The sequence below is a fragment of the Herpailurus yagouaroundi genome, unplaced genomic scaffold, assembly GCF_014898765.1.
Source record: "Herpailurus yagouaroundi ecotype Mexico unplaced genomic scaffold, PumYag 203, whole genome shotgun sequence".
Lineage (NCBI taxonomy): Eukaryota > Metazoa > Chordata > Mammalia > Carnivora > Felidae > Herpailurus > Herpailurus yagouaroundi.
In genome coordinates this window covers 13,811,741-13,825,767 of record NW_024412434.1, presented here as the reverse complement: position 1 = coordinate 13,825,767, position 14,027 = coordinate 13,811,741, and the positions used below count along the sequence as shown (strand labels likewise).

At 37.9% G+C, this 14,027-nt stretch overlaps 1 protein-coding gene across 1 annotated transcript in view; it reads right to left on the bottom strand.

Annotated features, from left to right (window-relative positions):
- Window positions 1-14,027, bottom strand: part of DNAJC1 (DnaJ heat shock protein family (Hsp40) member C1) — a 225,763-nt gene that overhangs the window by 124,659 nt on the left and 87,077 nt on the right. The window contains exon 7 of the mRNA XM_040451250.1: window positions 3,345-3,435. Within this exon, the coding sequence (XP_040307184.1) occupies window positions 3,345-3,435 (91 nt within the window). The remainder of the gene's footprint in view (window positions 1-3,344; window positions 3,436-14,027) is intronic.

The following is a 14,027-nucleotide window of genomic DNA, read 5'->3' as shown; positions in this document are numbered from 1 at the left end:
TTCTTCCTCCCCCAATTTTGTCTATTCAAATTTTCACCTTTAGAGCCAATTTATTTATAACTCATTTTTCCCATTCATGATATGAGCTGTTTCATTATAGTACTTAGAATTTGCATCTATTGACTTAGAAGAAAGCTCATATAATTAGAGAATGTATAAAAATATCATTAACAATGAAAAAGTCATATGTATAAATATTCAACGTATTGAAATATAAAACATAAAAATTGATTAAGCTTGTAATAAATAAATAAATAAATAAATAAATAAATAAATAAATAAGGGCCTCTAGTTTTCCAAACAGATATCACATCTTCTGCATAGACTCCCAGAACAATGATGTTTATTTTTAAGAAATCGTCCTTTCCGTATTTCCCGTTCTAACACACTGTTTTAATGAGACCACCACACCTTACGGTCCGGCCCTCCGAGGGTACTGCACAATCTCAGCAGTAGAGCAGATTTCTTGAGGGCAGATTAGCAATTAGGTCATGAAAAACAGGCAGCATAAAATAGCTACTGCTAATCTACATGAGAAGCATTTACTCAATTAAGCAGATGGAAATGTTATTATGAACTCAGTACTCCAATGATGGTCTTTAAAATTAAGAAGGATAGGGGCAAATGAAATGCACACTGGGGGATTTGGGGCCTTTATATATTAATTCTAAAGTATACAATGCAGAACACTGTAATGAAGTTAACAAAATTAATTAAAAGATTCTTTGCATGTAACCATTAGAGACTACATTAAAAAATACATGACAGTTTCTGACATTATTAATAATGTGACTGTACTTTAACATTCTTAATGTTGATACCATGACCTTTCCCTAATGTACCACTGATACCAAAAACATGAGCATGAGAAGTCTTATTACTCATCGCTGGTATGAATACGGTTTTTAATATGCTTTCTGGTAGTGCTGTTTCCATTTTGAGTTTCAATAACTGATAAGCTTGTGATGAATTTTCAAATATTTAAAAGATTACTACGTATTTTTACTAGCAAACAGTTTTCATATATTTATGTATTCGAACATGTGTTTCTTTACATCATCTATTTATTAGACAATAACAAAAAAAACCAGAATTATTAATCTGCTTAAAAACTTCCATCAAACTCTTAGAACAAAAATTTTCAAGTGACTTTGGGAAAATGGGTCACAAACAAGGAATTTTTACATTGTGATAAAATATCTTACATTGTGATACATATTTTATGTCTAACTCCTATTTTCCAAGTTTTAGTGTATAAACTTAACAAATTATTATTACAGAGTTCTAATATATATGCCAAAATTATAACAATTAAGTGGTTTGTTACAAAAGCTACATAAAAATAAGCTGTGCCTATGAAAGCTATAAAATGTATATCCACATTAACTCTAAATATTACATTTAGACTTTTATTGATTTACTCACCGTAATTAAAACTTCTCAACAATTACTATAACAAACTTGTTTCAATATTTTTAATATAACAATAATAGTCATTTGCCCACTCATTCTCCCCAACGCTTATGTAATCTTCTATCATCCTAAACTCTTTCTTAACAGAAATCTACTTTTTGATATCCTTGGCTTGAAAATTACATAGTATGTAGAGTTCTTGAGTTTATTTAAGTTTATTTAAGTTTATTTACTTTGAGAGAGACAGAGACAGCATGCGCAGGGAAGGGGCAGAGAGAGAGAGAGAGAGAGAAAGAGAGAGAGGAGAGACAGAACCACAAGCAGGCTCTGCACTGACTGAAGCGGGGCTCGAACTCATGAAACCGTGAGATCAGGACCTGAGCCGAAACTGAGAGTCAGACTGATTCTTAATGGACTGAGCCACCCAAGTACGCTGAAACTTTAGAAGTTAAATTATGTGCTCCTTAAAACAGAGTTCTATACAGGATAGGTGCTCATTAATATTCATGGCATGACATTAATTCATATATTCATCCAATATATCCATTTACTGTGCGCCAGGACACTGTAGTTAATTCTGCAGACATAAAGATAAAAAAGAAACAGCCCCTGTTCTAAAGCTGCCCAGACACCTGAAGGATTGTGGTAGAGAGAAAAACGGACCCTTGAAGATGTCCACATTCTATTCCCGGAGTCTGGCAATATTTTACCTTAGATGGCAAAAGGGATTTTGCAGATATGATTAAGATTGAGCACCCTGAAAAGGGAGACTATCCCGAATTACCCAAATTTGCCCAGTCTAATCACATGGGCCCTTAAAAGCAGAAACTTTTCCCAGTTACAGTCAAAGAAAGACGTGACTCCAGAAGCAAAGTCGGACATCACACTGCTGGCTTTGGCTCAGTCGGTTAAGCCTCCAATTCTTGATTTTGGCTCAGGTCAAGATTTCATGGTTCGTGAGTTGGAGTCCCACGGTTGGACTCCATGCAGACAGTGTGGAACCTGCTTGGGATTCTCTCTCTCTCATGTGCGTGCATTCTCTCTCTCTCTCAAAATAAATAAGCTAAATTTTTATATGTTTATTTATTTTTGAAAAAGAGAGAGAGAGAGAGAGCAAGCAGGGAAGGGGCAAAGAGACAGTGAGACAGAGAATCTGAAGCAGGCTCCAGGCTCTGAGCTGTCAGCACAGAGCCCAATCGGGGGCTCGAACCCACAAACTGCAAGATCATGACCTGAGCCAAAGTCGCATGCTTAACTGGCTGGGCCACCCAGGTACCCCAATAAATAAACTTAAAAAAAATAAAGCAAAGTAAAGGGAGGAGGGGATATATGTGGGAAAGATGTAGATCTGTCAAAATGAGACAAAAAGACCGGGGCTGGAGAAATGCCTTCTTTAATTGTATGTTTAACTTTTCCTAAAATCAGGAAGAACTGCCTTTAGTGTTCAATAGAAGACTTCAACACACCGATAATTTAGTCCAGGGTTTTCATGTTGTATAATAATACATCAACTAATGATGAAGCAAAGACTTTCAGAACAAAAGTCATTGCTATTTTCAGGTTTCTGAGTTGATACTGTTTTACAGCAAGTTGAATGACCAACTGGACAGAAATGCCACTAAATATCAATGACAATTACAACACTGGGGTATGTTAGGACTTCCTTGATTTGGGATGCTTCCTAGATTTGACAAACTATATGACTTCATGTGGATTTTATCCCCCCTCTGATACTGAACTATGGGTGGCTCAGCAATAACTAATATAGTACTTTCCACATCTAATACATTAAGGAAGTAACTGCTCTTAGAGAATGGTAATGAAAGCACAGAAAATTTAATTACTTTTGACTTTAAAGGAAAATCCAAATTTAAATAATCAGTCTTATGTGATATTGTTAACACAGTAAGAAGACAATGTTTAAAACTCACTTTGAAGTGTTTCAAGTTCAGCCCGACTCAATGCATCTTCCTTTCTCTTCAATCTTGTTTCTTTATATTTAGCATAAAACTCCCCGGCATCCTTAAAAAAGAAGTTACAAAGAAATTAACATAAAGATCGGTTTGCTTTGATACTACGTCACGCACAACTTCATTTTATTTATTTATTTATTTAAAAAAAATTTTTTTTTTCAACGTTTTTATTTATTTTTGGGACAGAGAGAGACAGAGCATGAACGGGAGAGGGTCAGAGAGAGAGGGAGACACAGAATCCGAGACAGGCTCCAGGCTCCGAGCTGTCAGCACAGAGCCCGACGCGGGGCTTGAACTCACGGACCGCGAGATTGTGACCTGAGCTGAAGTCGGACGCTTAACCGACTGCGCCACCCAGGCGCCCCACGCACAACTTCATTTTAAAGCCGTGTATTGTCTTCCTTTCAGTTTATGGTTTTAAATTGTATGATGAACACAAGAAACAATAAATGTTTCTCCCCGATTTTTCTCTCTCAGAGAGCTTATTTAGTGAGGCCAGAACCTGCGTGAGTATAAATCTAAGGAGAGTTTTTTCTCTCGGACATGGAAGGGAGGACTCCTCTTCCTGTTTCCTACCGCTGTTTGTGTTCTCAACGTTGGGCTACTCCATGGACAAAGAGAAGACACACTCGCTGAATTAAGCTAAATGGGCACAGTAAGTTATGTCACTGTGACTAACAAAGCACTATTTTCATATTCATCCCTTCACCTCAAAAGATTTTCAAAATTATCATATGCAAATCTGATTAAGAAACCTATCTGACCCTGTCAATACAAGTGAAGATGTCATTCCTCCTTCCACCACACTTAGAGATCCGTTCCTGTCATGGAGGCTTGAGGACTGAGGACACATACTCAGGTGTCCAAATACAGTGGCTAAAGTGTCAAGGAGTGGCACACAGGCAAGACTCTAGCAGAGTGCTGAAAAAAGATCAGGCCTACAATAATCACAAACGTGGAGATCAACAAGTTGATGCTCTAAGCATATGAAGATCCTGACAATGAGAAAAACAGAACAGGTAATTTTCCACTACCTCTTGGCTTCAACTTCATTCATCACACAGCAATACTACTTGTCACTGCCAGGCCACATTGTGCTTTTAAGTCTTTGCATACCCTTTGCCCACTAACTAGAATATTTTGCTCCCCTGCCATTATTTTGATGAACTCCTATTCATCCCTGAAAACCATTCAAGCATCACCTCCTTTTGCAAGGTTTTCTGACCTTCCCTGGCAGAGGAATTCTCTCCTGTATACTGCTTCTGTGTTTAAGCACACTTCTAGGATTGTTTGTATCATGCTATATTCTCTCCTAGAAAATGGGAAATCTGAGACAGGGGTACTTGTGTGCCCAGAGCACAGAATCTGGTATAAAACAGGTACACAATAAATATTCATTGAACTGAACTAGGTCAAAATATATGAGAAATCTTGTAAAGGAAGAAATGAAAGGGCTTGTGTGTGGAATAGGAAAAAGAGAGCTCTCAAGGATTAACTCTAGGGTAACATTCCCAGATTTTAAGATTCCTAGGGCAGATACATCATAGACTCATCTGAGAGGGTTTATTTTTGAAGGAAATACAGGAACAAAAGCTCTATCTTGATTCAAATGGAAATGCATGAACACTTAAACCCTAGAATAGAATTTTCTCTTTTCATCTGTGACCGTCCAAGAAGAGTTAAAGCTTTTCTTCGAGTCTGTATCTCTTGGGCTTATATCAGAACTCTTCCATCTGACGATGAATTAGGTAAATCATAGGCATTCCTAAAATCACTGGATCAGTATAATAAAGATGTATCTCTTATTCTCCCATTCTCATTTTCATGTTCCTACCTCATTTCTACCAGGACTCCACAAGCCCTGCGTCAGCGAAATAATGGTGTAACTTGAAGGGTACAGAAAGTCATGAATCCAACATACTCATCCTCCCAGTCCATATATACTTTAAAATGCAACAGGATTTGGGATTAAGGATTTATAGCCCCTTAACATTCCCTGCACCCCTAAAAAAACCTCAGCCCTGGAATACTCTTATTTTCTTTAAGCCACATCAGTCACTTGTTCCATGACGTGAATGAATGAATGAATGAGCTTATTACCTTCTTTCCAGGCAGTAGTTTTTATTTTTTATTTATTAAAAAAAATTTTTTTAAATGTTTATTTACTTTTGAGAGAGAGAGTGAGAATGCAAGCTGGGGAGAGGCAGAGAGAGAGGGAGACACAGAATCCGAACCAGGCTCCAGGCTCTGAGCTGTCAGCACAGAGCCCGACGCAGGGCTAGAACCCACAAACCTTGAGATCATGACCTGAGCTGAAGTCGGACACTTAACCGACTGAGCCACTCAGGCGCCCCCAGGCAGTAGTTTTTAATAGTAGGGAAAAGGTCAGGATAGCACTGGACCCTTGAAGGGAGCAGGAAAGGTGGCACCATACAAGAAAAAGGGGCACAGATAAGTTATCTATGAGATGTGAAAGAAGGTAGGTTGAAATCAAACATCATAGTACAGTATAGTGAGAGAAAATACAGTGATTACTAGGACAGATTTTGGAGCCAGACATGACTTGAATTAAGGTCTCAGCTCTGCCTTCTTTCAGCCTAAGTAGGATTCAGCAAATTACTTCACTCAGCGTTGTGTGAATTATCTCATTCATAAATGGGGACGATCACAGAGCTACTGCGAAGACTGAGGTGCTGATACATGTATCAAACACTCAGAATAACATCTTGCACACAGGCCCTCTATATGTTACCTATTTTTATTATTACTTATTTTACCAAAGCCTTATTCTCTACCACAAAAAGTGAGTTTTTCTGCTTCAGACCTCACCAAAACTCCCGCAGAATCCTATAACTTCTTGCTTATGAGGCTTTCTTCACCTGCACCCTCTCAAAACAAAAATCTTTTACTTGGTAATAGCAGCCTCTTCCTAGTGGTTCTACCAAACTTGAATATTTCTCTGTTCGTGTTTCTGCGTCCTGCTACAGTACAGAATTCCACTAAAAATTCCTCTTTGAAATTACCCATTTGACCCCAAAATCACACTTATCTGAGGATCATTACCCACTCAGTCACTTTACCCTACTTCACCTAATTCCAAGAGTTTTAACACATTCCCCAATTGCACTCACGGTTTGTTCTAGGCCAAGAATCCGTTCCTTCTTTTGCTCCGTTTCTAAGCATTTATTTAAATGTTCCTCATCCTTTTTCTTGTCATATCGTACTTGTACTTGTAAACCATAATAACAATATGCCTACTCCAGAAAGGCTCACTTCTGTAAGAAACCTATGATCTCAAAGAACTCTACTGCATTCAACACCCTACACCACTCCAACCCTCCTTGTGTTCAGTTTGGTGTACCACACATTAAGGTACACTGACAAACTGGAACACTTTAAAAGGAAAGTGATCAAATGGTAGGGAAGCTTGAAATTATTTCTAAAAAGGGGGTGGAGATCAGATTAGAGATAACCTGATAACTATCATAGAATATCTTAAGGGTCATTATAGGAGAGAATGGTGTATTCTAGAGATGGAAGTTTTGATTTTGGATAAATATAAAGAAGAGCTTTGTAATAATTAAAATTACCTTAAAATGAAAGAGACTGATCTCAAAGGTAATATTCTTTTTTTTTTATTTTTTATTTTTCAACATTTATTTATTTTTGGGACAGAGAGAGACAGAGCATGAACGGGGGAGGGGCAGAGAGAGAGGGAGACACATAATCGGAAACAGGCTCCAGGCTCTGAGCCATCAGCCCAGAGCCTGATGCGGGGCTCGAACTCACGGACCGCGAGATCGTGACCTGGCTGAAGTCGGACGCTTAACCGACTGCGCCACCCAGGCGCCCCACAAAGGTAATATTCAAGAAGAGACCTATGGCTATTATTTAAGGTATTCTAAGTGAGAATCACATAGTCAAAGGGGTTGAATGAGAGTAGTTGTTTTGGAATCAAAAACAAATTTTTTTTTTAGTTAGTTTGTTTTAAGTTATTATTTGACTTCCAGTTAGTTAACATATTGTGTAATATTTCTTTCAGGAGTGGAATTTACTGATTTATGACTTACATATAACAGCCAATGCTCATCACAACAAGTGCCCTCCTTAATACCCACCAGCATTTTTTTTTTAAATTTTTTAACGTTTATTTATTTTTGAGACAGAGACAGAGCATGAATGGGGGAGGGTCAGAGAGAGGGAGACACAGAATCTGAAACAGGCTCCAGGCTCTGAGCTGGCAGCACAGAGCCCGACGCGGGGCTTGAACTCACGGACGGCGAGATCGTGACCTGGCTGAAGTCGGCCGCTTAACCGACTGAGCCACCCAGGCGCCCCATACCCACCAGCATTTTAACCCATCCCCCTGCCCACTTCCCTTCCAGCAGCCCTCAGTTTGTTCTCCATAGTTAAGAGTCTGTTTTATGGTTTCCTCTCTATTTTTCCTCCTATGTTCATCTGTTTCATTTCTTTTTTTTTTTTTAATATTTTTTTAAATGTTTTATTTATTTTTGAGACAGACACAGAGCATGAACGGGGGAGGGGCAGAGAGAGAGGGAGACACAGAATCGGAAACAGGCTCCAGGCTCTGAGCCATCAGCCCAGAGCCCGACGCGGGGCTCGAACTCATGGACCGCGAGATCGTGACCTGAGCTGAAGTCGGACCCTTAACCGACTGACCCACCCAGGCGCCCCCATCTGTTTCATTTCTTAAATTCCACAGATGCATGAAATCATATGGTATTTGTCTTTCTGTTTCTGAATTACTTTGCTTATGATAATAGTCTCTAGCTCCATCAACAAAATGCAATTTTGCAATTGCAAAAGGCAAGATTTTGTTCTTTTTTTGTGGCTGAGTAACATTCAATTGCACATATATGCTACCTCTTCTTTCACTTGATCTTGGCCAAAAGGCCAAGAAGCGATATATACGTAGTACCTCTTCTTTAATCCATTCATCAGTCAATGGACATTTGGGCTCTTTCCAAAATTTGGCTAGTGTTGACAATGTTGCTATAAATAATGGGGTGCATGTTTCCCTTTTAATTGCCATTTTTGTATCGAGTTAATACCTAGTAGTGCAAACGTTCAGTTGTGGGATAGTATTCTCTTTTTAACTTTTTGAGGAACCTCCATATTGTTTTACAGAGAAGCTGCACCAGTTTGCATTTGTACCAACAGTGTAAGGTGGTTCCCTATTTTCTTCGTCCTCCCCAATATCTGTTATTTCTTGTGTTGTTAAATTTAGCCATTCTGACAAGTGTGAGGTGAATCTCATTGTAGTTTTGATTTGCATTTCCATGATGATGAGTGATTTTGAGCATCATTTCATATACTGTTAGCCATTTGTATGCTTTCTTTGGAAAAATGTCAGTTCATGTCTTCTTCCCATTTTTTAACTGGATTATTTGTCTTTTGAGTGTTGAGTTTTATAAGTTCTTTATATATTTTGGATAGTAACCCTTTGTCAGATATGCTATTTGCAAATATCTTCTCACACTCTAAATGTTGCCTTTTAATTTTATTATTTCATTTTACTCACTGTGAAGAAGCTTTTCATCTGGGTGAAGTCCCAATAGTTGCCTGCCTGCTTGCCTTCCTTCCTTCCTCCCTGCCCCTCTCTGTTTCTTTTTCTTTCTTTCTTCCTTCCCTCCCTCCCTCCCTCCTTTCCTTTCTCTTCTCTTCTCTTCTCTTCTCTTCTCTTCTCTTCTCTTCTCTTCTCTTCTCTTCTCTTCTCTTGCTTTTCTTTCCCTTGACCCAGGAGACATATCTAGTATGGCTGATGTCAAAGAGATTGTTACCTGTGTTCTCTTGTAGGATATTGATGGTTTCCTTTATCACATTTAGGTTTTTCATCCCTTTTGCATTTACTTTTGTGTATGGTTTAAAAAGTGGTCCAGTCGCATTAAAAGCGGTCCAGTTTCATTCTTTTGCATGTTGCTTTCCAGTTTTCCCAGCACCATTTTTTAAAGAGACTGTTTTTATTCCCTTTGGACATTCTTTTCCGCTTTGTCAAAGATTATTTGACCATGTAGTTTTAGGTCCATTTCTGGGTTTTCTATTCTGTTCTGTTTATCTCTGTGTCTTTATTTGTGCCAGAAACAACAAAAAAAATTTTTTTAATAAAAAAAAATGAGTAGTTGTTTTGAAACATTGCCCCCTCCCATTCTTCCTGAGTGGCTAATTCACATCAATATAATTGTCAAGTAGACAAGATAAACATAAAGTCTCATTTTGAGTCCAAGCAAAATAAGCTCAGTTTACCTATACACAAAAAATTTGAATTTCTAAGTAAACTTCTTATCCATCTTTGTGGACATTGCCCGAAACATAACAGAAGCTTACTAAATACTCAATGAATGAATGAAGGCTTACTTTAATCAATCAGGGCTCTGGACTGCCTAGGTTTAGCTCTGTTAAGACTTTATTAAAACTGTGCGATTTACAGGGTTCCAAACAAGAGTTCCTATCGGCAATGAGCTTACAGCATAATCATCAATGAACGGAACATGAGCAAAAGTTTTTAGTTTAGAAGCCACTCTCCCGGTACTTAACAAAATTTTCTGAAGGGCTCAAAGTTTATCTACATATATATCAAGCAGGGACCTGACCTTACATTGCAGAAGTACAGCCAACTTAAAGAATTTACATGTTATGAGTTTTCTTTGTATGTAATTGTAGAGCATGGTCCTTGCACAATAAGACCTTAGTTATATTAACTTATGCTTATTTATTGAACCACTATTATATGTGCTGTACCTTGTTGGGATATATGGAGATTACAGGAAAAGACAAGCACTTGTCTTTAAGGCAGATGTTAAAATAACTGAATGACCCCAAATTTGGAAAATAACCTATGAGAATAGGGATTTTTGCCTCAAAAAAAAAATTTTTTTTTAAATTTCTAGGGCCTAGAAGAGTAGCTGGTATATAGTAAGCACTCAATAAATACTTGTTGAATGAATTGCTTGAAAACAGAATGAAGCTCACCCAACATTCTATCTGTTTCCCCACATTTCCTCATCCTCTTGAGATTAGGTGGAGTCATGGGACTAGTTCTGGATGGGCTGTGGATGGAAATATCATGTGTCACCTTCAAACGAAGGCACCAAAAAGCCTGTGCAATACTCTTGCCATAGTGAGGAAGGAGGCCACATGTTCCAGATCATGCAGCTGGAAGATGGTAAAGACGTCCTTGTTCTGAGTCCCTGAATGACTAGTTAGAGCAGAATGCCCTCTTTCCTACCAGGAAGTGACAGACAAGTGGTATAAGCTAGAAATATGTTAAGCCACTGGAATTTCAGGATGATCTGTACCTTGCCATAGTATATCAATCTATCCTTATTATAATATAAATAATAAGTGCTATGAAGTTAGAAGTTAGCACAGAGAATATACAATGGGAAGTTTTCAACTGGCCTAATCAGGAAGGACTTCCTAATGATAATGACCATTCATATAAGCCTTGGAGATACTATCTCCAAGATTAGTGAGTTATGAGACGGAGAATATCCATACCCAAAGCTTTTAACATTACTGACATATTGCATTTAAGTGATAAAATAACATGCTGAGCTGGTACTATTTGCCATGTTTTGGTTTTCTTTTACTTCTCCACCCCAGCTCTGTGCTGATGGCATACAGACTACTTGGGATTCTCTCTCTGCCCCTCCCCTAATCTCTCTCTCTCTCTCCAAATAAATACACATTTCCTCTTAAAAAAAATAACCTTCAAAATATTAAATGACTGAAGGAAACGTAGGAAAGAAGGGAGTTGATCTGGAGTGGTACAAGCAGCGAAATGCTACCCATCACCTGTCCTAATGGGAATAAGGAACATGGAAGAGCTCTGAGGACAGGTAGCCACAAAAGAGATGAAGGATGTGCCACTTCTTGGACAGTCTGACAGCACAAATCTCTTGTTTGAAGCTTACATATAAGCTTCAACATAGGGAAATAGCGTAAGTACATTTCTGAAAATCTGCCCACAAAGGATTTATGTCAACATTTGTTCTCCCATTGGCTTATACTATAATCTCAGAGTTACACATAATGTGTAATAAAATTACAATGAAGAGCATAGGAAAAATATAAATTGTAGGCTTTGAAAAGATTTTTTTCATTTTTTAAAAAATTTATTTTGAGAGACAGAAAGAGAGACAGCAAATCTAAGGGGGCCCCCCGCCGGCGCGGGGAGCAGAGAGAGAAGGAGAGAGAATCCCAAGCAGGCTCCGTGCTTTAAGCACAGAGCCCGACGCAGACTTTGATCTCACAAACCGTGAGACCATGACCTGAGCCGAAATCAAGAGTCAAGGCCTAACTGAGCCACCAAGGCGCCCCCTATATTGTAGACTTTAAATAAGAGTCCAAAGTTTTGTACAAACACTGAATTCACAAATATTAATAAAATAAAAATAAAACAAAAAATGAGAAGCTATGCCTTCCTCTCCCTCAGTCAGTGGTATTCAAGATGTAAGGCCTAACAGCTACTTTTTCCACTTGGGCTAAGAAACAGAAGAGACTACAGAAGTCATGTATTCAGCCCCAACTCAATGCAAGAATCCTATAACTTTAGAATAATTATAATCAGCCTAAATACTCTGATAGGGACTTGTAAGAGTAGATAGCTTATTCATTCACTGTAGAGTAGCTATCCTTCTAGTTATTCCACTATTGGGAAAAGTTATCTTCCTCAGCTTTTATATTTCTCATATTTTAATACTTATTTTCATCTGCTTTAAGTTTCATTTCTACCATTCACTAGTTATGTCACTTTGAGCAAACTGCCTCACCAAGCTAAGTCTTAACTACTTTTTATGTATAAAATATGGAATCTATGAGACTACATATCTCTAACATTGTACCTAACATTTTGTGTTTTTTTAAATCTTTTCTACATCTAGCAATAACCTACAAAACTCTACTTTATATTCTATCTTCGGACCTCCAAGTACTTCCATGTTATGTTCGTTCCCCTTTCAGAGGACAGAAGGAATGGAATCTTTGTCTTCTGTTGTGAGGTCTTTCCAATTTTCCTTTCTCTCTCCTTCTGTAGCAGTAGAGTTTCAGCCTTACAAAAATTCAGACGCTCTTTTCCATCCCTTTTCCTTTGTTTGCATACTCCCTACATAAAGTATGTTTGTAAAGTTTTTTTAAAAGTTCTTAGAGTACAAAAAGTAAGCTTTTCCATCCCTTGGAGAATCTGTGTTTAACTCTGAGTAGAACAGGCAACTCAGCTTGCCACAATTGCCTCAAAGCCTTTTAGGAGCTTTTTTCTGCTGCTAATTAGCTGTGAATGTTTTGTTTATTTGGTTTCTGACAGAGTCCCAGCAAGCAGAAGCAAAGGGGCTAGAAAGGAAGGGCCCTGACTGTACAGAGGTGACCTCCAGGCTTGTCCACAGTTGTAGTTTCCATGGGAGAAGCTTCTTGGGAGGGAGGATGCCTCCATTTACAGATAGTTCTGTAAACTAGAATATTCCCTTTACTCTCTTAGGTAACTTTTTATTTTTTAAGGTAAAAGCCACAGCATTATAGAGAAGATTCCTCTATTTTTTCAGACACTGCTCCTGGGCAATCTATGAATCCTGATGGGGGTAGGGCTATGCGTGCTGGAAATTTCCTACAATAATTCTTAGTTTAACTGTGTTCACATAAGATCAGCTTGGTAGTGAGAAAAGATGGGGCTGGGACTTAACAATGGGAAAAATTTACAACTGTGGGCAGTGCACACATAAAGGAGTTTTATGTTTTATAAATTATGTAACTGAGAAATGTAATACAGCAGGTAGAGAGAAATATGGTGAATTCCCTCAGAAACAAACTATCAAGCAAATAAATTCTCAGTGCCTAAGACCGTTTTCATCTTAGAAAGTATAGAGAACAACAGCAACAAAAAGGCAGCGTAGAGAACTATGAACAAACCATAATTTAGACTGGTAATTACTTAGAATATTTGGCACTTACTGATTTTATATATGAGAAATCAAATGGTACTACTAACCTAAATTTTTATGGGCCCAAATATATAAGACTCCAACAAAGATAGGCAATAACAAAAATTAACTAAGTTATAAGGGTTAAACTGGAAATATGCACATAGTATATTTCGTCAATTGTTTGCTACTTTCCTGGTTATGTATATGTTTCAGAATATATATGATAAATCAAAAAATATCCAAAAAGGGCATTTTAGAGGCTAGGAAAATTTCTGGGTATTACAGGCTGAAATTAGCTAACATAGATGACTGGCTTAGTCATACTCCAAGAGAATGTGTATTCCCTTCAAAACTACCATGAGAAGAGAAACAGGCTGGTAAGACGCAAGTGTCACTAGGGCTAAACTTTCAATGTTAAAATTAAATTCTAAGCTCCAAGCATACAGTGCCTCTCTTGATACAGTCCCAGTTCTCTGTTATATTCGAATTCATATTCCATGTCTTCTGTTGATCATTCTACTTGCTTTCTGTACTAAGACACATTTTCTCAAGTTTCCCCAACTTCTCTGCATATAGTCATGCATGTTACTCTTCTCTAATGTTCTCTCCTCACTCTATGCACACATTAACCTTGCTTCTCATCAATTTACAAACACTCCACATTTTTTACTTTGGTTTCTCATTTGACTTTTTACTTTTCTGCATA